This window comes from Symphalangus syndactylus, chromosome 17 (assembly GCF_028878055.3).
Source record: "Symphalangus syndactylus isolate Jambi chromosome 17, NHGRI_mSymSyn1-v2.1_pri, whole genome shotgun sequence".
NCBI lineage: Eukaryota > Metazoa > Chordata > Mammalia > Primates > Hylobatidae > Symphalangus > Symphalangus syndactylus.
The window spans coordinates 32,449,556-32,476,672 of record NC_072439.2 but is presented as its reverse complement, the minus strand read 5'-3'; the positions used below and the strand labels follow the sequence as shown (position 1 = coordinate 32,476,672).

The following is a 27,117-nucleotide window of genomic DNA, read 5'->3' as shown; positions in this document are numbered from 1 at the left end:
TGGCTTGAGCCTGGGAAGCGGAGGTTGCAGTGAGCCGAGATCGCACTACTGCACTCCAGCCTGGGTGATAAGAGCCAGACCCTGTTTCAAAAACCAAACAACAAAAACCATTAAAAAAAAAAAAAAAGAGTTGGAAGACACTGATTTTGTTGGCCTATTTCACAGACTGATAAAAGTTACTTTTGGACAAACCATGGTATCCTGTCCTATTTAGGATGCTTCTGGAAATGTCACTACCACGGCATGAAAGAGTGTTTTTTCCCCCCAACCCTGTTCACAAAAGCCTATTTAATCCATAATGGATATGAAATATGGCCCCTAACCATCACTTATAATATCTTTATGGGACAACACATGCATTCATAGTTCCAACTTGAGATACCCAAAATATCTGTTCCTATAGATGCAAAAATGGAATGAAGAGTCTTCTTCCCAAATGCCTCCCTCCCTGAGCATCAAGATACAAAGAAGGGGGCATAAAAGATAGGGATAAGACCTCCAGAGCAAGGGGAAGAGAGTGGATAAGGGTCAGGTTAGAAACTGAGGAAGATAAAGAATGAAGGCGTAAGGTGGGATGAGGGAAAGAACAGCCAATTAATAAGATTTGTAAACATCTGAGAAGTCAAAATGGGGGCTTCTGGGAAGAGGTTGGGTAGGGTTATGTATGGGGATGAGGTACTTAGGAGTTCTGAGATGTTTGGAATGGAACTCCAATGGGGCGTAGAGAGAACTGAGGCAGGAGGATAGCAGAGGGGAAACAAGTCAGAGACAGAGTACCAGCATGGCCTTGGGTAGGTGAGGATTTCTCTTTTCTTGGTCTTCTTCACTAGTTAGCAAATAACACGGCCACAATGCAAAATGGAGAACTGAGAAGGTGGATGGAAAGAATAAGAAATGATGGTGGATCTGCTCAGTGGTAAGATCTGTTGCAGTAAGGGAAGATTCATAGTCCAGAAATATGAAGCAGTATTTGTCACTACTTTTTCAAACAGGCAATACATAACACATGGCACAAAGATTCAAAAGGCATAATGGGGGTATATATAGAACAGTAAGTCTCCTTTCACAATTGTCCCCCAGATACTTGGTTCTCTCCTAAATGGTCAACCAGTATTGAAGTTCTTTTGGATATATCCAGGTATCTTTTATGCATATATAAGCTTAGTGTATGTGTACACAAAGGTTTTTTAAAAAACCAAATATATTGGCTGGGGGCGGTGGCTCATGCCTATAATCCCAGCACTTTAGGAGGCCAAGGTGGGCAATCACCTGAAGTCAGGAGTTCAAGGCCAGCCTGGCCAACATGGCAAAACCCTGTCTCTACTAAAAAATACCAAAATTAGCCAGGCGTGGTGGTGGGCACCCGTAATCCCAGCTACTTGGGAAGCTGAGGCAGGAGAATTGCTTGAACTTGGGAGGTGGAGGTTGCAGTGAGCTGAGACTGCGACACTGCACTCCAGCCTGAGCAACAGAGCAAGGCTCCGTTTCAAAAAAATAAAAATAAAAATAAACATATTATACATACTACTGTGAACCTTGCTTTTAAACTTTTTTCATGATTATCATTCTATAGAAGATCTACCCCATTTTAAATGGCTACATAGTATTCCACTGTGTAGCTATACCATAACTTATTTTACCAGTCTCTGTTTCACCATTTAGGATGTTTCTGACCTTTTGTTAGTATAAATAATGACCATATCATTGAATATATATAAATATAGTATATCTGTAGTCCATTTAAAAGTTTTTTATAAAGTATTCCTAAATTGCCCCTCAAAGTGGTTGTACCAATTTAGACTCTTACCAACAATATATGAATGAATCTGCTTATTTCCCAGAATGGATACTTTTAACAGCCAAACATATATTAAAAGCCTAATATACACCATATTATCATGCTAGCTACTGGAGGATATGGAGATAAAAGGCACAAACCTTGTCAAAAAGGAACTCATAATCCTGTTGGAGAAGACAGACAAACAGACAATTACAATACAGTACATTAAGTGTACTAGAGAGGTACTCATGGAGTGCTACAGCACACAGCAGAAGCATCTGACTCAGACCTAGCAACCCATAGATTCATACATTTGCAGATATTGAGTGCCTGCTATGTGCAAGGCACTGTGTTGGCCTTAGAGATACAATGGTGAGCCAAAATTGACCTAATCCTGGGCCTCGTAGTGCTTATGGTTCTGTAAGGATGACAGACATTAATCAAAGAATTATACTATATAGACCTGCAATAGGTGAATAAGGTTTTCAAAGGCTTCCTAGAGAAAGATATCATCTGGATTGAGTTTTGAAGGATAAATAGGCATTAGACAGATGTTGGTAGGGGTGGGAGTTGGAGGAGGTCAGGATAAGAATATTAAGGAATGAAGGGCATTCCGGGCAGAGAAAGCATGTACAAAAGCATGCTTTCCCCAAATTTTCAGCTCCTATTTATAACAGGGACCAAGGAATCAGATAATGCTGATGCACTGGATGTCAGAGGTGATGGCTAACAGGCAAGAGACTAGGTCACAATATAACATGCTGAGAAATATTGGACTTGGCTTAAGGCAGTAAGACACACAGAATGTTTGAAGAGGGTTAACACAGGCAGTTCTTTATTTCACAACCACCTTTCTAAAACAATATGGTACATTTATCAAAAGGGATTACAAGTTTAAAGGCAGAAAGCCCAACTAAGAGGCCTTACCAAGTTGGCTATTTTTTTTTTTTTTTGAGATGGAGTCTCACTCTGTTGCCAGGCTGGAGTGCAGTGGTGTCATCTCGGCTCACTGCAACCTCCACCTCCTGGGTTCAAGCGATTCTCCTGCCTCAGCCTCCCGAGTAGCTGGGACTACAGGCATGCGTCACCACACTCAGCTAATTTTTTTGTATTTTTAGTAGAGATGGGATTTCACCATGTTGGCCAGGATGGGCTCGGTCTCTTGACCTCATGATCCACTCACCTTGGCCTCCCAAAGTGCTGGGATTACAGGCGTGAGCCACCACGCCCGGCCTCCAAATTGGCTCAAGGACATTCTTGGTTGGGCGTGGCGGCTCACGCCTATAATCCCAGCACTTTGGGAGGCTGAGGTGGGTGGATCACCTGATGTCAGGACATTGAGACCAGCCTGGCCAACATGGTGAAACCCTGTCTCTACTAAAAATACAAAAATTAGCCAGGCATGGTGGCACGCACCTGTAGTCCCAGCTACTTGGGAGGCCGAGGCAGGAGAATCACTTGAACCTGGCAGGCAGACGTTACAGTGAGCCAAGATCACGCCACTGCGCTCCAGCCTGGGTGACAGAGTGAGACTCCATCTCAAAACAAAAAAAAGGACACACCTAAATTCAGTATGTGTTGAGGACTTGCCCATTCTAAACAGAATCTCAGAACCTGCATTTTCTAGCATTGTTTCCATGCAAAAGATGTTCTGAGTTTCACTTGCTGATCCCAAGGATATCTCACACATTATATGTAATGAATGTCCCTTTTCCCCAAACTTTTCAGCTCCAATTCATAACAGGGACTTTTTTGAAAGGACCACTTGGATTCTTGGGGAGACTTCCAGGGTGTAAAACCTGTAAAACCTGGAGAAGCAGAAATGCTGTTTTTTGGGGTTTTTTTTTTTTTGAGACGGGGTCTCACTGTCACCCAGGCCGGAGTGCAGTGGTGCGATTTTGGGCTACTGCAACCTCCACCTCCCAGGGGTTCAAGTGATTCTCCTGCCTCATCTTCCTGAGTAGCTGGGATTACAGGCATGCGCCACCAGGCCCAGCTAATTTTTGTATTTTTAGTAGAGATGGGGTTTCGCCATGTTGGCCAGGCTGGTCTCTAACTCCTGACCTCAAGTGATCCACCTGCCTGGGCCTCCCAAAGTGCTGGTTTTATAGGCATGAGCCATTGCACCCAGCCATGCTCTTTTTTTTTTTTTTTTGAGACAGGGTCTCACTCTGTCACCCAGGCTGGAGTGCAGTGGTACAATCTTGACTCACCGCAACCTCTGCCTCCCAGGTTCAAGCAATTCTCCCGCTTTAGCCTCCCGAGTAGCTGGGATTACAGGGACGCGCCACATGCCCGGCTCAGCAGCAGAATTTTTAGTGCTGATGAAGGTGTAAATGGTATGTTGGGAAATGGATAGAGAGTAGAGTGCTTCTTAAGGTACTGCTCCATAGGATCCAGGGAAGCTGACCAGACTGAATACTTTGCAAAAGGAACAAGAGCTCCAGTAGATGGCAGCAGCAGCTCCACCTGCTCTACCAGCAGCAAAAGGAGTCAAGCCAGAGAGGAGGCAGGTCCCCTTTCAAACCCTGAGACATTGTATTTGTATTTCCAGGTGAAGACTTTTTCTTTTTTTTTTTGAGTTGGAGTCTTGGAGTCTCGCTCTGTCACCCAGGCTGGAGTGCAGTGGGGTGATCTTGACTCACCACAACCTCTGCCTTCTGGGTTCAAGCAATTCTCCTGCCTCAGCCTCCCAAGTAGTTGGGACTACAGGCACACGCCACCACGCCCGGCTAATTTTTTGTATTTTTAGTAGAGATGGGGTTTCACCATGTTGGCCAGGCTGATCTTGAACTCTTAACCTCAAGTGATCCGCTCACCTTGGCCTCCCAAAGTGATGGGATTATAGGCATGAGCCACTGCACCAGGCCTGAAGACATTTTTAAACTAAGCGAGTGTCCCTAAAGCATATAAAACCTATAGATGGGGCCAGGTGCGGTAGCTCATACCTGCAATCCCAGCACTTAGGGAGGCCAAGGCGGGCAGATCACCTGAGGTCAGGAGTTCAAGACCAGCCTGGCCAACATGGTGAAACCCCACCTCTACTAAAAATACAAAAAATTAGCCAGGTGTGGTGGCAGGCGCCTGTAATCCCAACTACTCAGGAGGCTGAGGCAGGAGAATTGCTTGAACCTGGGAGGCAGAGGCTGCAGTGAGCCAAGATTGTGCCATTGCACTCCAGCTTGTGCAACAAGAGTGAAATTCAGCCTCAAAAAAAAAAAAAAAAAAACACTATAGATGTCCCTTCTTTTCTGCCTAGCTTCAAGAAGTACATAAAACAGGAATTCAGAACACCATTTATAATTGTCTCCTAAGAATAGAATAACTTAGACCCAAAAGTTCATTTAATTATTATCTTTCATGTAACATGACAGCACATAATGAAACATTCATCACTTATCTGTCCTGAATATTTAAAATTCATTATTTGTATCAGTGGAGGCTGGAAGTACAGCTGGAACAGTGGCAGATTGTCTCCACAAGCTCTGGAAGAATGGGCAGGGAATGACAACTCATATGTAATAATGGAAAGAAAAACAGCCAGGGCAGAGACTGATGAATTGTAAGACGAAAAACAGTAGAAAAGCAGGCAGCTAGAGAATAAAATATCTCAGAGAGCTGTCTAATTTGAATTCGTTCCTTTATATTACTGCTGTTTTAATCTTTAAAGAAGACAAGCCTTATGTGAATTGAATTGTCTAGAAAAATTGTGCTTCAAGTTTCCAGACCCTCTAAAATGTTGTTGTTCCTGTGTTTTAATCTAACTTCTTGCTAGTGTTAATTGTCTGTCTCTTGACTTATAATAAAACCAGTTTTCACCCCTGGGCATGAAGGAAAGGATTTGTTGGGCTTGGGTAACAGAAGAAACCAGCAGTGACCACAGAATAAGGGCTCTAACAGGTAGATGAGAGGAGGCTCAGAGTTTGGGCTGGCCAGGCAGAAACCAAAGAAGAACCCCGTGAGGAAGTTTGGCTAACTATCTACTACTATCATTTCTGTACTACAGTATGAATTTGGATGAAAAACAACATGGCAAACAAAGAGTAAAATTCCTTTTACTCACATTTACCAAGTGGCAAGCTCAGAGGCTATTTCTGACCCAGAAAAATGCTGACTGCTTTAACACAACCAGGATATGAATTTAACACTGTGTGTAAAGCCAGGAAGCTCAAGTTTTAAGAATTTATTGTATGAGTCATTTTATGACTTATTAAATATGTATTTGTGTACAGTTTATTTTTTGGTAATAAAAAAAGTCAAAATGCAGCAAGAACCAGTGAACTCAGGCCCAAATAGATTGGGGATTTTACTCTGTCCTTTTTAGACTTCATTGTGGACTATATGACAATAAGGGAAGATTTCTTTTGAGAGTTGAAGCTGGAGTTTTTAAAGAGAATCAAGTGTTTCTAAAAGTGACTGATTCTTACACATTTCCACTTTTATTCAGGTATAAAGAATGTTGGCCAAGCACAGTGGCTCACACCTATAATCCCAGCATTTTGAGAGGCAAAGACAGGAGAATCATTTGAGGCCAGGAGTTTGAGACCAGCCTGGGCAATATAGAGAGAGACCGTGTCTCTACAAATTTTTTTTTTTATATTAGCTGGATGTGGTTGCACATGCCTGTAGTCCCAGCTACTTGGGAGGCTGAGGTGGGAGGATCTCTTGACGCAGGAGTTTGAGGTTGCAGTGAGCCCTAATTGTGCCACTGCACTCCAGGCTGGGTAACAGACAGAGCTGGGTAACCCTGTCTCTAAAGGAAAAAAAAAAAGTGTGCATACAATGCACTTCCAATCGTTACCTGTGTCTCCTGACGCAAACTGGTATCTTCACATTCTTTCTCAATTTCTTCCTTACTTGGAGTCTTAGACATAAACTTGTTTTTGTTTACAGATTCTTCCACCAGTTTTTTTTCTGATTCTTTCATTATTTCCAGGGTCTCTTGAGTAGTGTTACTGTTAGACATGTTCTTCAATAGAATACAGTGGCCTCTATGGACTCCTAAAGAAACATCAAATGCATTAAGCAGGAGGTATGTATCCATACTTAACAAATACACAAGACTTGTATTTCACCCGGGTACATTTTTTTCCAGCAGCCTTCCTATAACCCAGAAAAGAGTTATTTAATAAATGCTGTCCCTGGGTTCATTTCTTTAAAAAAAAAAAAAAAAAAAAACACCTTTATTGAGGTAAAATTGACATAAAATGCATGTATTTAAAATGTATAATTTTATATTATGACACATGCATTCACCTGTGAAACCATCACCCCAATCAAAACAGTGAGCACATTCATCATGCCCCAAAGGTTCCTCTTGTCCCTTTGTAATCTCTTCCTCCCTTCACACTACCCCCAGCCAACTACTGATCTGTTCTGTCACTACAGATTAGTCTGTATTTTCTAGAATTTTATATAAATGGAATCAATCATACACTGTCTGGACTCTTTCACTCAGCATAATTATTTTGAGATTCACCAGGATTCAGTTCTAAAGTAGTATGAGCCCTCTTGACACTTTATTTTCTCCCCTTGTTCCCTACAGAAATTTGCTCACATTTCTGGCTCAATCACTTCACCCATTAGATTCTCTCCAGAAAGAAGAAAATTATAAAGCTCCATTGACTACTAGAAAGGAGTATTCTCCTTTCCCAAGGAAAAACTTTCACAGCTACCACAAACCCACAACACTGTCACCAACTTCAAGCTACTCTCCCTTCAAAAAGAAGTAAAATCAGACAAAGCTTAAATGGTTATAGAATCTATAAAATCCTATATATATATATATTTTTTTTTTTGAGATGGAGTCCCGCTCTGTCACCCAGGCTGGGGTGCAGTGGCACAATCATAGCTCACTGCAACCTTGAACTTATGGGCTCAAGCAATCTTCTCACCTCTGCCTCCCAAGTAACTAGGAATACGGGCATATGGCCAGCTAATTTTTTTTTTTTTTTTTGAGATGGAGTCTCGCTCTGTCACCCAGGCTGGAGTGCAGTGGCATGATCTCGGCTTACTGCAAGCTCCACCTCCTGGGTTCATGCCATTCTCCTGCCTCAGCCTCCTGAGTAGCTGGGGCTACAGGTGCCCGCCACCACGCTCAGCTAATTTTTTCTATTTTTTAGTGCAGACGGGGTTTCACCGTGTTAGCCAGGATGGTCTTGATCTCCTGATCTGCCCGCCTCAGCCTCCCAAAGTGCTGGGATTACAGGTGTGAGCCACCGCGCCCAGCCTGCCTGGCTAATTTTTAAGATTTTTTTTGTAGAGATGGAGTCTTGGTATATTGCCCAGACTGGTCTTGAACTCCTGGACTCAAATGATCCTCCCACCTCGGCCTCCCAAAGTGTTGGGATTAGAGGTGTGAGCCATCGCACCCAGCCTTAAATTCTTTCCTTTATCTTAAGCAAGCTGAAAAAACAAGAAGAGAACTTTGTAGACATCTGTCCCTCAGAAAGTTTGGGTCCCTCCCTGGAGGAGGAATCTTTACTTTGCTATACACTATTTGGGTTCAGTCAATCTACTGTCTCCCAGTGATAGAGTATCTATACTGCAGGGATGGCTGCTTCATTATCACTTACTATCACTACCTGGGAAATCCTGTAATGAAGCCTACACAGTTCTCCAGCCACACACTAAGAAACAGAAGTTGATACTCTATACACAGATTCATGTCCTCAATTGCCCAAGTCAAACATGTTTAGCGCCAACAATAGTTTGCAGAGGTTTCTCCTTATACAGGTTACTGACTGTACTTCAACCCTAAAGACTTCTTTCCCTCCTTCACTGGAAACTCTCCCAGATGTCACATCTATTCCCAGTGTAGCCCTAGAAATGGAATTAAATAAGCAGACAAATGGTTAGCAATGCTTCAAGAAAATTGTCACAACAGACATTTTCCTCTCCTTCAAATCAGTTTAAAGGGTAAGAAGGGTAAGACCCAGAAGTCTTTTAAGAAGCAAAGTTAGCCTCATCCTGACATAAGTTAGATGGTCTGCCAAGCTATTGCTTTGTGATTTTTTTTTTTTTTTTTTTTTTTTTTGAGACAGAGTCTCGCTCTGTCGCCCAGGCTGGAGTGCAGTGGTGCAATCTCAGCTCACTGCAAGCTCTGTCTCCCGGGTTCACGCCATTCTCCTGCCTCAGCCTCTCCGAGTAGCTGGGACTACAGGCGCCCGCCTCCACGCCCGGCTAATTTTTTGTATTTTTTAGTAGAGACGGGGTTTCACCGTGGTCTCGATCTCCTGACCTCGTGATCTGCCCGCCTCGGCCTCCCAAAGTGCTGGGATTACAAGCGTGAGCCACCGCGCCCGGCCTGTGATTTTTTTTTTTTTTCTTTTTTTTGAGACAGGATCTCACTCTGTCACCCAGGCTGGAGTGCAGTGATGCGATCATAGCTCACTGCAGCCTCAAACTCCTGGGTTCAGGGAGTGGTGGCAGGTGCCTGTAGTTCTAGCTACTCAGCTACTCAGAAGGCTGAGGTGGTTAGAGTATTGTTTTGTTCACCTTGTGGTGGCTCTTCAGCAGCTGCCTGGAGACTTGGTTTACTTAGGGCTAGACAAATTATCTTTAGAGGGCCAGAGAGTCATTCACACAATTGCAAAGTCATATAGTTGACGGCCGGGCACAGTGGCTCACACCTGCAATCCCAGCACTTTGGGAAGCCGAGGTGGGTGGATCACCTGAGGTCAGGAGTTCAAGACCAGCCTGACCAATATGGTGAAACCCTGTCTCTACTAAAAATACAAAAATTAGCCTGGCATGGTGGTAAGCCATTGCATCCAGCCTTAAATTATTTCCTTTATCTTAAGCAAGCTGGTTCAATTGCACTAAATTGCCTCCCAGCTGCTTGGGAGACCGAGGCAGGAGAATCGCTTGAACCTGGGAGGCGGAAGTTGTGGTGAGCCGAGGTCGCACCACTGCACTCCAGCCTGGGTGACAGAGCGAGACTCTGGCTCAAAAAAAAAAAAAAAAAAAAGTCATACAGTTGAATTTAAAGATGAGAAATATTAGAAGAAACTGGCTACAAATATTGAAAGAAACTGACTACAAACTTCCATTTTAAAATTATCTGATTCAGTAACTAAAGGCTACTATAAAAACAGTTATAACCTACAGACCTTCATGGATCATTTGCTATACATGGGACTTTGTTTATGTATGTAGTATGTATGTATGTATTACCCACCCCCACAATGGGTAAATCAAGCCTCAGTTCTCTTCAGTCTAAAGTACTAGTAAAACTCAGCACATGCATTCTCCATATCTCTTGGCTAGGAAACATTAATAAAGATCAAAACTGGGAGCTGTGTTTGTTGTCTTACGCCTGTAACCCCAACACTTTGGGAGGCTGAGCCAGCAGGATTGCTTGAGCCTAGGAGTTCAAGACTAGCCTAGACAACACAGTGAGACCCTGTCTCTACAAAATTTTTTTTAAAAAATTAGCCAGACATGGTGGTGCACACTTGTAGTCTCAGCTACTCAGGAGGCTGAGGCGGGAGGATCACTTGAGCCCAGGAGGTCAAGGATGCATTAAGCCATGACTCTACCACTGCACTACAGCCTGGGCAACAGAGTAAGACCTTGTCTCAAAAATAATAATAATAATAATAAAAAATAAATTATGCTGGGTACAGTGGCTAATGCTTATAATCTTAGCACTTCAGAAGGCTGAGGTGGGAGGGTCGCCTGAGGCCAAGAGTTTGAGACTGGCCTGGGTGACATAGTGAGACCTCCTCTCTACAAAAAAAGAACAAAATTAGCTGGATGCGGTGGAGTGTGCCTGTCATCCCAGCTACTCGGGAGGCTGAGGTGGGAGGATCACTTGAGCCCAGAAGTTCAAGGCTGCAGTGGGCTACAACCATACCACTACACTCCAGCCTGGGTGACAAAGCAAGATCCTGTCTCTGAAAAAAAAAAAAAAAAAAAAAAAAAATCAGGTGCAGTGGCTCATGCCTGTAATCCCAGCAGTTTGGGAGGCTGAGGTGGGCGGATCACCTGACGCTGGGAGTTTGAGACCAGCCTGACCAACATGGAGAAACCCCATCTCTACTAAAAATACAAAATTAGCCAGGTGTGGTGGTGCATGCCTGTAATCCCAGCTACTCGGGAGGCTGAGGCAGGAGAATCACTTGAACCAGGAAGGTGGAGGTTGCGGTGAGCTGAGATTGTGCCATTGCAGTCTAGCCCGGGCAACAAGAGCAAAAATCCGTCTCAAAAAAAAAAAAAAAATTAGTCAGGCACGGTGGCTCACGCGTGTAATCCCAGCACTTTGGGAGGCCGAGGTGGTTGGATAACCTGAGGTCAGGAGTTAGAGACCAGCCTGACCAACATGGAGAAACTCCATCTCTACTAAAAATACAAAATCAGCTGGGCGTGGTGGTGCATGCCTGCAATCCCGGCTATTCGGAAGGCTGAGGCAGGAAAATCACTTGAACCTGGGAGGCGGAGGTTGCGGTGAGCCAAGATCGTGCCATTGCACTCCAGCCTAGGCAACAAGAGTAAAACTGTCTCAAAAAAAAAAAAAAAAAAAATTAAATAACAGTCAAAACTGGAAGGGTTCTTAGATTTGACCTCCCACAATCTTCCCCTATTCCCCAAAGAAGAACTCATTTTTGCAATTTTCTGAAAGGCCTGCTAACCTCTGGGAAAACTGGAACAGGATCATTTCACTATTTATGAAATAATCTTAATTGTTATATAGTTGCTCCCTATTATAAATTATGAACTGCTTCAATCCTGATCCTAAATCAGTCTTAGAGTCACAGAAAATTAAGTTTACATCTTCTGTCATGATAGGCCTTCAGTATTTTTCTCTTTTCCAAGCTTAAATAGCCTCAAATTTATTTGTCAGAAAGAGAAGGTGATATAAAAAATTATAAAGCAGTTTTTGTTTTTTGGTTTTGTTTTTGAGACAGGGTCTCACTCTGTCACCCAGGCTGCAGTGGCATGATCGTGGCCCACTTCAGCCTCGACCTCCCCAGGCTCAGGTGATCCTCCTATCTCAGCCTCCCAAGTAGCTGGGACTACAGGTATGTGGCACCATGCCTGACTAATTTTTCTTTTTTTTTTTTTATTGAGACAGAGTCTCGCTCTGTCACTCAGGTTGGAATGCAGTGGCGATCTCACTCACTGCAACTTCTGCCTCCCAGGTTCAAGCGATTCTCCTGCCTCACCCTCCCAAGTAGCTGGGATTACATGCGCTCGCTTCCATACCTGGCTGATTTTTATATTTTTAGCAGAGACGGGGTTTCACCATGTTGGCCAGGCTGGTCTCCAACTCCTGACCTCAGATGATCCACCCACCTCGGCCTCCCAAAGTGCTGGGATTATAGGTGTGAGCCACTGCACCCAGCCTAATTTTTCTATTACTTTTAGAGATAGGGTTTTGCCATGTTGCCCAGGCTGGTCTCAAACTCCTGAGCTCAAGTGATCCACCTGCCTTGGCCTCCCAAAGTGCTAGGATTACAGGCCTGAGCCACCGTGCAAGGCACAGCAGTGCTTTGTTTCTTTTTCAAGGATGGGCCTTAATTACCAAATGGGTATATTTCGTCAAATCAAAATGACAACTTTGCAGCTCTCCTTCACATGTGGGTCAGGAAAAGACCAACTATCTGGATACCTGGAATAATTTCAGTGTCCAAGCACTGTTTCTCAGCCAAAACACTGAACGCAAACAAATAAAAAATGATCTTTCATCTGTAGAATATGGTCACATATTCAACCTCAAGTTTTACGGAGACACATGGCTTCCTTCATTCATTGGAGAAACAGGAAGACTTGAACTTTAGCTTCTTACAGATACCCATAAAACAGACTGATTTAACTACCCACTTTTAAGAATTTAGTCAGTTGGCTGGGCGTGTTGGCTCACGCCTACAACCAGAGCACTTTGGGAGGCCAAGGCAGGTGAATTGCTCAAGCTTAGGAGTACAAGACCAGCCTGGGCAACATGGCAAACCCTATCTCTACCAAAAATACAATAATTAGCCGGGCACGGTGGCACACGCCTGTGGTCACACACGCCTGTGGTCCTAGCTACTTAGTTGAGCCGGGGAGGCAGAGGTTGCAGTGAGCTGAGATCGCTCCACTGTACTCCAGCCTGTACAACAGAGTGAGACCTGTCTCAAAAAAAATTTAGTCAGTTATTCTACTGAGACCACCAGCCTCTTGAAGAGCTGTATAAAACAAAGTAATTCTTACACTGAGAAAAATGAAGCAGCAGAGGAAAGGGCACCTCCCCAGATTTCTCTGTTCTTCCACATTCATTGATCTAACCCAGATTTCTTTTGGCGCTTGCCTTCCCCTGAGAATACATGATCAGGGAAGGAGACCTTATCCCCAATCCCTGGGAGATGGATATAAATTAATTAAACCAATTGTGGTAATTCTGTTTCCTTTTTGTGACTGGTTTTAGAAGGAACAAGTGAGACACAAAGGGACTTTGTTGGATGGAAAAGGTTTCCTATTTTATTTAAAAATTTTTTAAAGCCTCTGGAAGAAACAGGTATCTTCTACCAAAGGTGATCTTGGATGCAGATGATACCTAGACTGTGGCAGCACCCTGCCAACACATGGAGGATGGGGAAGCAGAGAAAATAAGCCTGCATCCAACCTTTCTTTTTTTTTTTTTTCAGATAGAGTCTCACTATATCACCCAGGTTAGAGTATGGTGGTGAGATCTTGGCTTACTGCAACCTCCACCTCCCAGGTTCAAGTGATTCTCCTGCCTCAGCTGGGATTATAGGCATGCACCACCATGCACTAGTAGCTGGGATTACAGGCATGCACCACCACGCCCAGCTAATTTTTTTTTTTTTTTTTTTTACATGGAGTCTCACTCTGTCACCCAGGCTGGAGTGCAGTGGTGTGATCTTGGCTCACTGCAACCTCTGCCTCCTGGGTTCAAGCGATTCTACCTCAGCCTCCTGAGTAGCTGGGATTACAGGCACGTGCCACCACATTTGGCTAATTTCTGTATTTTGGTAGAGATGGGGTTTCTCCATGTTGGCCAGGCTGGTCTTGAACTCCTGACCTCAGGTAATCCACCCACCTTGGCCTCCCAAAGTGCAGGGATTACAGGCGTGAGACATCGCACCTGGCCTAATTTTTGTATTTCTGGAGAGATGGGGTTTTGCCATGTTGGCCAGCCTGGTCTCAATCTCCTGACCTCAGGTGATCTGCCTGCCTCAGCCTCCCAAAGCAATTGGAATAAAGGTGTGAACCACCTTGCCCAGGCTTTTTTTTTTTTTTTTTTTTTTTGAGACAGGGTCTCAGTCTGTCACCTAGGCTAGAGTGTAGTGGCATGATCACAGCTCACTGCAGCCTCAACCTCTGGGGCTCAGGTGATCCTTCCACCTCAGCCTCCTGAGTAGCTGGGATTACAGGCGCCCATCACCACGAATGGCTAATTTTTGTATTTGTAATAGAGATGGGGTTTCGCCATGTCACCCAAGCTGGTCTTGAACTCCTGGGCTTAAGCAATCCACTCGCCTTGGCCTCCCAAAGTGCTAGGATTACAGATGTGAGCCACCATGCCTGGCTGGAGCCTGCATCCTTGATGCTGTGATTAGACAATAATTAGTCAATCTGGACACTCCCTATCTCTGGACTTCCTGATATGTGAAGTCATAAATCCTGTTACCATTTAAGCTACTCTGAGTTGAGTTTATTATGTCAGAATCCTGAGAGATAGTTTAAAAAAAAAAAAAGTATATTAAGAAGATAGTTAAAAAAAAAAAAAAAAGGGTATATTAAGAGAGGAACGGGCCAGGCCGGGTGGCTCACGCCTGTAAAGGCCGAGACAGGCGAATCATGAGGTCAGGAGTTCAAGACCAGCCTGGCCAGCATAGTGAAACCCCGTCTCTACTAAAAATACAAAAAAATTACTAGCTGGGTGTGGTGGGGGGTGCCTGTAATCCCAGCTACTCAGGAGGCTGAGGCAGGAGAATCACTTGAACCCAGGAGGTGGAGGTTGCAGTGAGCCAAGATTGCGCCATTGCATTCCAGCCTGGGCAACAGAGCGAGACTCCGTCCCCCCCAAAAAAAAAAAAAAAAAAAAAAAAGAATGGCTGGGCGAGGTGGCTCACGCCTGTAATTCCAGCACTTTGAGAGGCTGAGGCGGGTGGATCACTTGAGGTCAGGGGTTCGAGACCAGCCTGGCCAATATGGTCAAACCCCATCTCTACTAAAAATACAAAAATTAGCTGGGCGTGGTGGGGTGTCTGCCTGTAATTCCAGCTACTTGGGGGGCTGAGGCAGGAGAATCGCTTGAACCCAGGAAGAGGAGGTTGCAGGGAACCGAGATCATACCACTGCACTCCAACCTGGGCAAAAAGGCAAGACTCTGTCTCAAAGAAAAGAAAAAAGAGAGGAACTACCTGGACCAGACAGAGAAGTCCGGCTCTTTAAGTAGAAATAACTGACAGGCTGGGTGGTGCAGTGGCTCACTCCTGTAATCCTAGCACTTTGGGGGGCCGAGGTGGGCAGATCACGAGGTCAGGAGTTCAAGACCAGCCTGGCCAACATAGTGAAATCCCATCTCTACTAAAAGTACAAAAATTAGCCAGGCATGGTGGTGTGTGCCTGTAGTCCCAGCTTCTCAGGAGCCTGAGGCAGAAGAATCGCTTGAACCTGGGAGGCGGAGGTTGTGGTGAGCTGAGATCACACCACTGCACTCCAGCCTGGGCAAAAAAGTGAGAATCCATCTCAAAAAAAAAAAAAAAAGAAAGAAAGAAAAGAAAAAAGAAAGAAAGAAATAACTGACAGGGAGACAGGCAATAATAATAATAATCAGCTAAAACTTTTGAGTGCTTACATTGTTCCAGGCACTATCCTAAAATATTTTATATATCTCATTTAATCTTACAGTGATCCTATTACATATTTATTCTTACTATCATCACCATTTTACAGACAAGTAAACTGAGGCACAGAGAAGTTAAACAGTTTGCTTAAAAGGGCACACAACTGGCATATGGCAGAGCCAGGACTCAAAGCCAGAAAATCTGGCTTTGTTACTTCCTTTCCTAAACTTTATACAATACTGCCTCTAACTAAGGAGAGAAATAGTCAAAAACCAGAAAGGAAAGTCTACCAAAGACACAAGGGAATCACGGAATCTCATAACTGTAAGAGTACTTAGAAGCTTTCTCATTCTGCTCCATTTTTCTTTTTCTTTTTTTTGAGATGGAGTTTTGCTTTGTTGCCCAGGCTGGAGTGCAAGTGGCATGATCTCGGCAACCTCCGCCTCCCGGGTTCAAGCAATTTCTGGCTAATTTTTGTACTTTTAGTAGAGAAGGGGTTTCATCATGTTGGCCAGGCTGGTCTCGAACTGCTGACCTCAAGTAATCTGCCCGCCTCAGCCTCCCAAAGTGCTAGGATTACAGGCGTGAGCCACTACGCCCAGCCTTAGCTCCCTTTTTCTACATCCGTAGTCTTCCATAATTAGGTTCTTGACTCATTAGTAACTGTGAAAAATGTCCCTGCTTGTATACCTCTTAGTGAAGGGAAAGTCTTCACCTCCAGAAAGAAACCATTTCTTTTTGGAACACATTCCTTTTAAAGAGGCAAAATTTACCTCTTTGGTAGTTCCTCCCACTGGCCCCTGTTTAGCCTTCTGTGCGAGTCATAAAGAACAAGCTTAATCTTGCTTCCCTATCAGCTCTTTATAAAAGAAAACTTTACCTTATGTCCTTCTCTAAACATTCCCAGCTTCAAGTCAGGCTTTCAAATCACTCGGCTTTAAGTCTCCTTACCATTTTCTTCTAGGATAAAAGAAACTGCCCTGAAAGTAGGCAGAGGCTAGTAATGAGGGGTCAGATTGTTACTAATCCAGAGTTAAGATCCCCTGGAAGATAAACTAAGCATAAAACTGTATTTCTTAGGCTGAGGCTCTCTTTTGCTTTCCAAAATAACCTTTAATTAAGGTCATTTCCAGTCCTTTCAGCCAATGCAGAAGGCTCTCGTTACTCTTGGGGCATAAGGATTCCTGGAAACAATTTTTTCTGGGTCAAAACAAAAGCAAAAGTAAGCAACTAACTAAAAAAGGCCTTAGGCTGGGCGTAGTGGCTCACGCCTGCAATCCCACCACTTTGGGAGGCGGGCGGATCACTAAGGTCAGGAGTTTGAGACCAGCCTGGCTAACATGGTGAAACCCCGTTTCTACTAAAAATACAAAAAATTAGCTGGGCATGGTGGCTCATGCCTGCTAATCCCAGCTACTCAGGAGGCTTGAGGCAGGAGAATCTCTTGAACCTGGGAGGTGGAGGTTGCAGTGAGCCAAGATTGCGCCACTGCACTCCAGCTTGGGCAACAACAGTGAAACTCTATCTCAAAAAAAAAAAAAAAAAAAAAAAAAAAAAAAGCCTTAAACAGCTAAAATAAAGCCAGTAGTAGCTTAAAAGACAGAGAAGTAATTCCATTCTTCATAGTTTATTTGGTATAGAGAAGAAATTAAGGGTTTGGGAGGTTTTTGGTGGGAGAAGAAAGGAACTATTTCATATGTAACGGTGACTAGAACAAAGCAGACATTAGGCTCCCAGGAGGGCCTAGATGTGTGCTTCCCTACAACCTATTTGTGTACAGTGTACATTTCATCCAGCCAACTAGCACAATTTCAAAGGCAAGATGTCTCCTGAGGATACTCAGTAGCTCAAAGCTGCACAGAGGGGACTGTGAGATGTCGGGGGGACAGGCGGGCATAGGCTGAGCATCCCTAATGAGAAAATCTGAAATCTGAAAGAGTACAAAATCCAAAGCTTTTTGAGCACCAATATGATGATCAAAGGATGTATACAGGAACATTTCCAATTTGGGGTTTTGGATTATGGATGCTTAACCATAATATTCAAAAAAAAAAAAAAATTCCAAAATCCAAAAAATCTGAAATCTGAAATACAGACAGTCCCAAGCATTTTGGGTAAAGGTTGCTCAACCTTACTGAGACACACAAAAACATGGATAGGGCCGGGCACAGTGGCTCATGCCTGTAATCCTAGCACTTTGGAAGGCCAGGTTGGGTGCATCACCTGAGGTCAGGAGTTCGAGACCAGCCTGACCAACATGGTGAAACCCCATCTCTACTAAAAATGCAAAAATTAGCCGGGTGTGGTGGTGGCATGCCTGTAATCCCAGCTACTCGGGAGGCTGAGGCAGAAAAATTGCCTGAACCTGGGAGGCAGAGGTTGCAGTGAGCCAAGATCGGGCCATTGCACTCCAGGCTGGGCAACAAGAGTGAAACTCCGTCTTGGAAAATAAAACAAAACAAAACAAAAACATGGATGGATCTCAAAACTACTATGATAAAGTAAAGAAAGTAGACTCTCCTCCCCACCCCCTGCCACCAGAACACATACTATATATGTCTATTTATGTGAAGCTCTAGAACAAGCAAAACTAACCTACAGTGATCACAATCAGAAAATGATTGCTCAAGACTTAACTGCAAAGAGAAAAAAGGGACCCTCCAGGACTGATTGAAATATTCAATTTTATTTGATGCAGTGGTTACATGGGTGAATACAATTGTCAAAACTCATTAACTAGGCCAGGCGCGGTGGCTCACGCCTGTAAATCCCAGCACTCTGGGAGGCCAAGGTGGGCGGATCACGAGGCCAGGAGTTCGAGACCAGCCTGGCCAATATGGTGAAACCCCATCTCTACTAAAAAATACAAAAATTAGCCGAGTGTGGTGGCACTCGCCTGTTCGGGAGGCTGAGGCAGAACTGCTTGAATCCTGGAGGCGGAGGTCGCAGTGAGCCAAGATCGCGCCACTGCACTCCAGCCCGGGCGACAGAGTGAGACTCCATCTCAAAACAAACAAACAAACAAACTTCATTAACAAAATGGTTAAGATCTGTGCATTTTATTATCCATTATTTAACTACACCAAAACAAACAAACCAACCAACCCAAAAATTCCTTTAGGAATCAAACAGTAGGAACAAACATCCACAGGGGTTAAGTGGTAGGTTAAAAACAAAACAGTCTAGGTGCTCCTGTGTCACAAGCCTTTTCTTCCATTCTTTGACATTGGGAATTAGGAGAAAAGGAAAAGGTGCATGATTTACTGAGGTTTACTGAGCAAGATTATGAGCCTGGTGCTTTATGTACTTCAACTCATATCCACTAAGTGCAGCTAAGCAACCTGATCAAGGTTCCATCACTAAGTGGCAGAAACAGACCAGAACCTCCATGTTGTCTGATTCCAAAGTCTGCATTCTTTCTCGACTTTTTTTAAATTATTTTTTTCTTTTTATTTATTGTTGAATGCTAACACAACTCTTTGTTAGGGTATTTTCCAGTTGAAGAAACCAAAGCTCAGAGAAATGCAATAACTTTCCCAAGTCAATACAAGAGAGGCAATGGTAGAATTCCAACCTAGCTGTGTCTGATCCAAAAGTTAAAGTCCTAGGTGTTCCAGGGTGGCTGCTCATTCAGAAGCATTCTGGGGTGTGGAGTGTGGGATATGAAGGGTGCCTAGATCTGAGGCCTCTGAGTACCAGTGGGGGGACATATTTTTGAATTAAAAAATTAGACTTGTAAACTCTCATCTTTCCCCTCAACCTGGGTCCACCCCTATGACTTTGAATTTTTTTTAAAGTTTATTGATATCATCTTACTCAATATTCTCAAGGTATAAAGTGTTATCTCCACTTTATAAAAAAGATACAAAAAAAAATAAAGATACCAACACTCAGAAATACTAAGTGACTTGTTCAGTTCCATACGCTACAGGCAAGGAGCCAGAATTCAAATCCAGGTCTACTTGATTCCAAAATTCCATGTTCTTTCCATTACAGTGTCAAAACAAAGGACAAAAACAAAAACAGTATAACTGCATGCCTGAAGAGGTAAATGCCTAACAGCTATTTGGAGAAGGACAGGAAGGAAGGTCCTACTGAGTTATGAATAAGAGATATAGGTCCGAATCTTCATTCTCTTCAAAGACAGAATGAATATATGGGAATAGAGTGTAAAGTACTTATGAAACACATAAAGCTATAGGTCTATGACAGTCACCAAGCCCTTTAAGGACTGTAGAAGTAAACTGTCATAGGCTTTATTAGTACTGGGCCAATAACAATAATAAAACAATAGTTGTGCCAATATTCCAAATCAGGGAAGCATGAAAATCATTCTATTCTATAACTGCAAAAGGATTCACTGGTGTGTAAGGAAACCCATAGGAACTGGCTGGTATCCAGAGCAATTCCTTAGGCAAAGTAAAGAAAGAAACATGATTAAAATGTTCTGGACAGGTATACCCTCTTTATTTGCTCAGTATCTGTTATGGCTATACTTGCCTTAAAATGAGAACTGTAAGTGCTTTGATCAATGGACTGAAGTGCTGGTTGGGCCCTGTTACACTTTTTGTCAGCTTCTCTACATTCTTGGTCAAAAATGCCCTTTTTATGTCCTAAAGTGGAACAGAACAAACCAAATAGCCTCTTCTTTCAAACAAAGAGGAGCAGAGGGTCCTTCCCCTCTAATACTTCCATTTTCTCTAGCTTTATCAAAGTAATGCCACTATGCAGAAAGCATCACAGAATCTTAGGGATGAAAGAGACCCTGAAAGTTCACACTGTCTTTTCCCACCCCTTTGCGAAACTGTTTCCAACTCAACCCAGAGAAGACATCTGGAAAAGGAAAAAAAAATCACAATTTATCTACATTCATGGCACTCTCAGGATGCCTTCCATTGCTAACTTAAATGCCAGGCAACTACATCTATCCTGCCATAACTGATGACCTTAGAAAGGACACGTCAGACAACAATTCAGTATTAAAACAATCTTTCTTTCTTTTGAGATGGAGTTTCACTCTTGTTGCCCAGGCTGGAGTGCAATGGCGCGATCTCGGATCACTGCAATCTCCATCTCCTGGGTTCAAGCAATTCTCCTGCCTCAGCCTCCCCAGTAGCTGGGATTACAGGTGTGTGCCACCACACCTGGCTAATTTTGTATTTTTAGTAGAGACAGGATTTCACCATGTTGGGCAGGCTGGTCTCGAACTCCTGACCTCAGTTGATCCGTCTGCCTCAGCCTCCCAAAGTGCTGGGATTACAGGCATGAGGCACCACGCCTGGCTGACAATCTTTCAAAATCTAACATCAAATGTGAGATTGGCCAGAGAAATTAGACAACAACCTGATTTCAAAGAAAAAATGGAAATCTGTAATAATCATTAGTCCTCAAGCCTCTGCTGCAAAGGAGAAACTGCTATTTATTCCCCAATATCCAATCATCTCTTTTGTAACAGAGCTGCTGATTTTAAGTTGGCGCACACAGCTTCCTGGGGAAAAGCTACACACATCCTAATCTCCATTGTAAATCTTAAATGAGTACATGACTAAGTTATAGTCCATGAGATATAAGAAGTAGTGTTGGCCAGGTGTGGTGGCTCACGCTTGTAATCCCGGCACTTTGGGAGGCCAAGGCGGGTGGATCACGAGGTCAGGAGATCGAGACCACAGTGAAACCCCGTCTCTACTAAAAATACAAAAAAAAAAAAAAAATTAGCCGGGCGTGGCGGTGGGCACCTGTAGTCCTAGCTACTCTGAGAGGCTGAGGCAGGAGAATGGCGTGAACCCGGGAGGCAGAGCTTGCAGTGAGCCGAGACTGCGCCACTGCACTCCAGCCTGGGTGACAGAGCGAGACTCTGTCTCAAAAAAAAAAAAAAAAAAAAAAAAAAGAAAAGGAAAAAAAAAGAATTAGTGTTATGGGCTGAACACATGATGTCCCCCACCCAGTTCCCGTGTTAAAGTCCTTACCCCCAGTACCTCAGAATGTGACTGCATTTGGAGACAAGGCCTTTAAAGAGGCAATTAAGTTAAATGAAGCTGTTAGGGTGGGCCCTAATCCAATCTGACTAGTGTCATTATAAGAAGAGGAAATTTGGACACAGAAGTACACCAGAGGCATGGTGCCCACAAAGGAAATATCATGTGAGGACAGAGAGAAGGTGACCATCTGGAAGCCACAGAGGCTTCAGGAGAAACCAAACCTGCCAACACCTTGATCTTGGGCTTCTAGCCTCCAAAACTGTAAGAAAATACATGTATATTGTTTAAGCCACCCAGCATGTGCTCTTTTGTTATGGCAGCCCTAGCAGTCTCACTCTGTCACCCAGGCTGGAGAGCAGTGGCACGATCTCGGCTCACTACAACCTCCACCTCCCGGGTTCAAGAGATTATCCGGCCTCAGCCTCCCCGAGTAGCTGGGATTACAGGCACATACCACCATGCTTGGCTAATTTTTGTAGTTTTAATGGAGACAGGGTTTCACCATATTGGCTAGGCTGGCCATGAAGTATCTTTAAAGGAAGTGGGTAGTACTTCTTCACTCATCCCTAATTCCTTCTGGCTTGAATGTGAAAGTAAAGGCTAGCACTCCAGCAGCCATTTGGACCTTGAGATGATACCAGAGTGGAAAACCATAGACATAGATACCTAGGCCCCTGATTAGACCAGTCCTGGATTGACTACCTCTGATTTTATTTTTTTCCAAGATACAGGTTCTCGCTGTGTCACTCCTTCTGGAGTGCAGTGGTGTCATCATAGCTCACTGAAGCCTTGACCTTAGGCCCAAGCTATCCTCCCACCTCAGCCTCCCAAATTGCTGGAACCACAGGCATGCACTACTATCCTCAGCTAATTTTTTTTTTTTTTTTTTTTTGGTAGAGATGGGGGGTCTCCCTATATTGCCTGGGCTGGTCTTGAATTCCTCAAGCAATCCTGCCACCTCAGCCTCCCAAAGTGCTGGATTACAGGTGTGAACCACTGTGCCTGGTTTTTTCTTTTCTTTTTTAAACAAATTGGAGGTTTTTGGCAACCCTGTCAGGCAAGTCTATCGGCACCATTTTTCCAACAGCATGTGTTCACTTCATGTTCTGTGTCACATTTTGGTAATTCTCGTAATATTTCAAACTTTTTCCTTATTATTATATGTTATTGTGATCTGTGATCAGTGATCTTTGATGTCGCTATTGTAACTGTTTGGGGGCACCAGGAACTGTGCCCATGTAAGACAGTGAACTTAATCAATAAATGTATGTGTTCTGACTCTTCTAGCAACCAACTGTTCCCCGATCTCTCTCCCTCTCCTTGGCTCTCCCTATTCACTGAGATGCAACAATATTGAAATTAGGCCAATTAATAACTCTACAGTGGCCTCTAAGTAAGCATTCAAGTGAAAGGAAGAGTCACACATCTCTCACTTTAAATCAAAAGCTAGAAATTATGCTTCATGAGGAAGGCATGTTGAAAGGCATGACAGGCCAAAAGCTAGGCCTCTTGTGCCAAGCAGTTACCCATCTGGTGAATGCAAAGCAAAAGTTCTTGAAATTAAATGTGTTACTACAGGGAACACACAAATGGTAAGAAAGTGAAACAGCCTTATTGCTGACATGGAGAAAGTCTCAGTGGTCTGGACAGAAGATCAAACCAGCTACAACATTCTCTTAAACCAAAATCTAATCCAGACCAAGTCCCTAATTCTCTTCAATTCTATGAAGGCTGAGAAAGGTGAGGAAGCTGCAGAAGAAAAGTTTGCTGCTAGCAGAGGTTGGTTCATGAGTTTAAGGAAAGAAGTTGTCTTCATAACCTAAAGGTGCAAGGTGAAGCAGCAAGTGCTGTTGTAGAAGCTGTAGCAAATTATATAGAAGATCTAGTTAAGAAAATTGATAAAGGTGGCTACACTAAACAATAATTTCAGTGTAGACAAAAGAGCCTTTTATTGGAAGGAGATGTTATCTTTCATAGCTAGAGAGGAGAAGTCAAAACCTGGTTCCAGTGCTTCAAAGGACAGGCTGATTCTCTTGTTAGGGTCTAATGCAGCTGGTGACTTTAAGTTGAAGCCAATATTCATTTACCATTCTGAAAATCCTATGGCCTTAACAATTATGCCAAATCAACTCTGCCTGTGCTCTAAAAACAGAACAAAGAAACCTGGATGACAGCGCATGTTTATAGCATAGTTTACTCAGTATTTTAAGCCCACTGTTGAGATACGTTGTTCAAAAAAAAAAAAAAAAGATTCCTTTCAAAATATTACTGCTCATTGACAATGCACCTAATCACCCAAGAGCTAAGATTCATATGTACAAGGAGATTAATTTTCAGGCCTGCTAACATAACATGTATTATCCTGCAGCCCATGGATCAAGGAGTCATTTAGACTTTCAAGTCTTATTATTTAAGAAATACATTTTGTAGGGCCAGACATGGTGGTTCACATCTGTAATTCCAGCACTTTGGGAGGCCGAGGCAGGCGGATCACCTGAGGTCAGGAGTTCAAAACCAGCCTGACCAACATGGTGAAACCCCATCTCTAGTAAAAACATAAAAATTAGCCAGGCGTGGTGGTGGGGGCCTGTAATCCCAACTACTCGGGAGGCTGAGGCAGGAGGATCACTTGAACCCTGGAGGCAGAGGTTGCAGTGAGCTGAGAACGCGCCATTGCACTCCAGCCTGGGTGACAGAGCAAGACTCCATCTAAAAAAAAAAAAAAAAAAAAAGAAAGAAATTTTGTAAGGCTATAGCTGCCATAGACACTGATTCCTCTGATGGATCCAGGCAAAGTACATTGAAAACCTGGAAAGGATTCACTATTCTAGGTGCCATTAAAAACATTTGTGATTCATGGGAGGAATATCAAACGTCAAATATCAAATGTCAAAATATCAACACGAACAGGAGTTTGGAAGAAGTGGATTGCAACCCTTGCAGAAGACTTTGAGGGGTTCAAGACTTTAGTGGAAGTATCTGAAGGTGGGGTGGAAACAGCCGAGATAGCCAGAGAACTAGAATTAGAAGTAGAGCCTGAAGATGTGACTGAATTGCTGCAATCTCATGGTAAAACTTCAATGGATGAGGGTTGTTTCTTATGGATGAGCAAAAAAGTAGGTTCTTGAGATGGAATCTATTCTTGGTGAAGATGCTGTGGACACTGCTGAAATGACAATAAAGGATTTAGAATATTACATAAACTAAGTTGATAAAGCAGTGGCAGGGTTTGAGAGGACTGACTCCAATTTTGCAAGTTCAACTGTGGATAACATGCTATCAAACCGTACCGTATGCTCTAGAGACATCTTTCACGAAAGGAACAGTCAGTCGATTCGGTAAATTCATGTTATCTTTTTTTTTTTGAGACAAGGTCTCGTTCTGTCACCCAGGCTGGAGTGCAGTGGTGCGATCACAGCTCACTGCAGCCTCAAACTCCCAGGTTCAGGCAATCCTCCCGCCTCAACCTCCCAAGGAGCTGGGACTACAGGTAAGCCTGGCTAATTTTTGTATTTTCTGTAGAGACAGGGTTTCGCTGTGTTGCCCAGGCTGCTCTCGAACTACTGAGCTTAAGTGATCTGCCTGCCTCTGCCTCTCAAAGTGCTGGGATTACTGGTGTGAGCCACCACGCCTGGCAAGTTGTCTTATCTTAAGAAATTGCCACAGCCACCCCAACCTTCAGCAACCACCGCCATGATCAGTCAGCAATCATCAACCTCGAGACCAGACTCTTCACCAGCCAAAATATATGACTTGCTGAAGGCTCAGATGATTATTAGAATGTTTTAGCAATAAAGTTTTTCATTTCTTTGTTTTGAGATAGGGTCTCTCAGTAGGTTGCCCAGGCTGGAGTGCAATGTCTATTCATGGGTGCAATTATAAGTGTCCCACAGCCTTGAATTCCTGGGCCTTAAGTGATCCTCCCATCTCAGCCTCCTGAGCAGGTGGGACTACAGGTATGTGTCACTGCACCTGGCAGCAATAAAGTACTTTGAAATTAAGGTATTTACTTTTTTTAGACAATGCTATTGCATACTTAATGGATGATAGTATAGTGTAAACATAACTTTTATATGCACTGAAACACAAAATATTTGTATGACTTGCTTTATTGTGATATTCAATTGCAGTGGTCTGGAACAAAACTCCCAGTGTCTCCAAGGTATGCCTGTATTTGGGTTTTGCTGTTAATTGTAGAAGATCCCAATCCTAATATACTCTCTACATGGTATCTCATATATATAAAAAACACACACACTAAGTATAATAATGAAAAAATAATAAACAATTTATATAAGCAAAGAATACTATCTCAACATCCTGGAGCTGATTGGGAGGAAAGAGGTAAAATAAGGGAGAGTTGCCACTTTTATGGAGGATTTAAGGGTATACCACCCTTGTGCCTAACACTATCTCTGCTGTAAGGAGAAAGACGAGCGTCATTATGGTGAATGAGGGGTAGAACCTATCAAAATAAAGAATATTAATCTCTACAATGCAGGAGACAACAATCATGTTATAGTAGATAAGAACAGTAGATAAGATTGTGGACTTCATAGATCCATAAGAATTTGGCTGTGTGACTACTGTTTCTACAACTTATTAATTATGTCACTGAGCCTCGGCCTCCTTATCTGTAGGATAGGCATGATAAATACCTCACAGAGCCACTAAAAATCACAAGATAACAATTGCAAGGTGCCTGCACAGTAGTTGCTCAGTGAATACTAGTTCCTCCTAATCATTTTATAGTAAGAAGGGAGAGAAAAATAATTGAGACATCTCTTTTCCTTGCTGCTTACTGGTACTGTTTTTCTCTTATGAGTAACATATTCCCATGTCAAATTGGCATCATATAAATAGCCTCTACTCGGGAGGCTGAAGCAGAAGAATTGCTTGAACCAGGAGGCAGAAGTTGTAGTGGGCCGACAGAACAAGACTCCGTCTCAAAAAAAAAGAAAAAGAAAAAAAAGAACAATATTAAGTCTTCCAATCCATGAACATGGGATGTGTTTCCATTTATATTTTCTTTAATTTCTTTTCTCTCAGCAATGTTTTATAGTTTTTATTGTATAAGTCTCTCACGTCCTTGGTCAATTCCTAAGTATTTTATTCTTTTTGATGCTATTGTAAATGGAATTGTTTTCATAATTTCCTTCTCAGATTGTTGTTGTTGTTGTTGTTGTTGTTTTTATGAGATGGAGTTTCGCTCTTGTTGCCCAGGCTGGAGGTACGATCTCGGCTCACTGCAACCTCTGCCTCCCAGGTTTAAGTGATTCTCCTGCTTCAGCCTCCCGAGTAGCTGGGATTACAGGCATGCACCGCCATGCCTGGCTAATTTTGTATTTTTAGTAGAGACAGGGTTTCTCCATGTTGGTCAGGCTGGTCTTGAACTCCTGACCTCAGGTGATCTACCTGCCTCAGCTTCCCAAAGTGCTGGGATTACAGGTGTGAGCCACCGTGCCTGGCCAGATTATTCATTATTAATGTACAGAAATGCAACTGATTTTTGTGATAACTTTGTATCCTGCTATTTTGCTGAATGCATTTATTCTTTTATTTT

The 27,117-nt window shown here is 43.2% G+C and overlaps 1 protein-coding gene across 31 annotated transcripts in view; it reads right to left on the bottom strand.

Moving 5' to 3' along the window:
• R3HDM2 (R3H domain containing 2) overlaps positions 1–27,117 on the bottom strand; it is a 186,034-nt gene that overhangs the window by 51,693 nt on the left and 107,224 nt on the right. For 16 of the 31 annotated variants that reach the window (XM_063620091.1, XM_063620090.1, XM_055248867.2 and 13 more), the window contains 2 exons: positions 6,582–6,781; positions 1,939–1,962 (listed from right to left, as the gene is read on the bottom strand). In XM_063620091.1, the coding sequence (XP_063476161.1) occupies positions 1,939–1,962; positions 6,582–6,746 (189 nt within the window). In that variant the 5' untranslated portion in view covers positions 6,747–6,781. Of the gene's footprint in view, positions 1–777; positions 1,408–1,938; positions 1,963–6,581; positions 6,782–27,117 lie in introns of those variants that run through there. The other 15 variants (XM_055248873.2, XM_055248875.2, XM_063620093.1 and 12 more) reach the window with 2 other exon arrangements.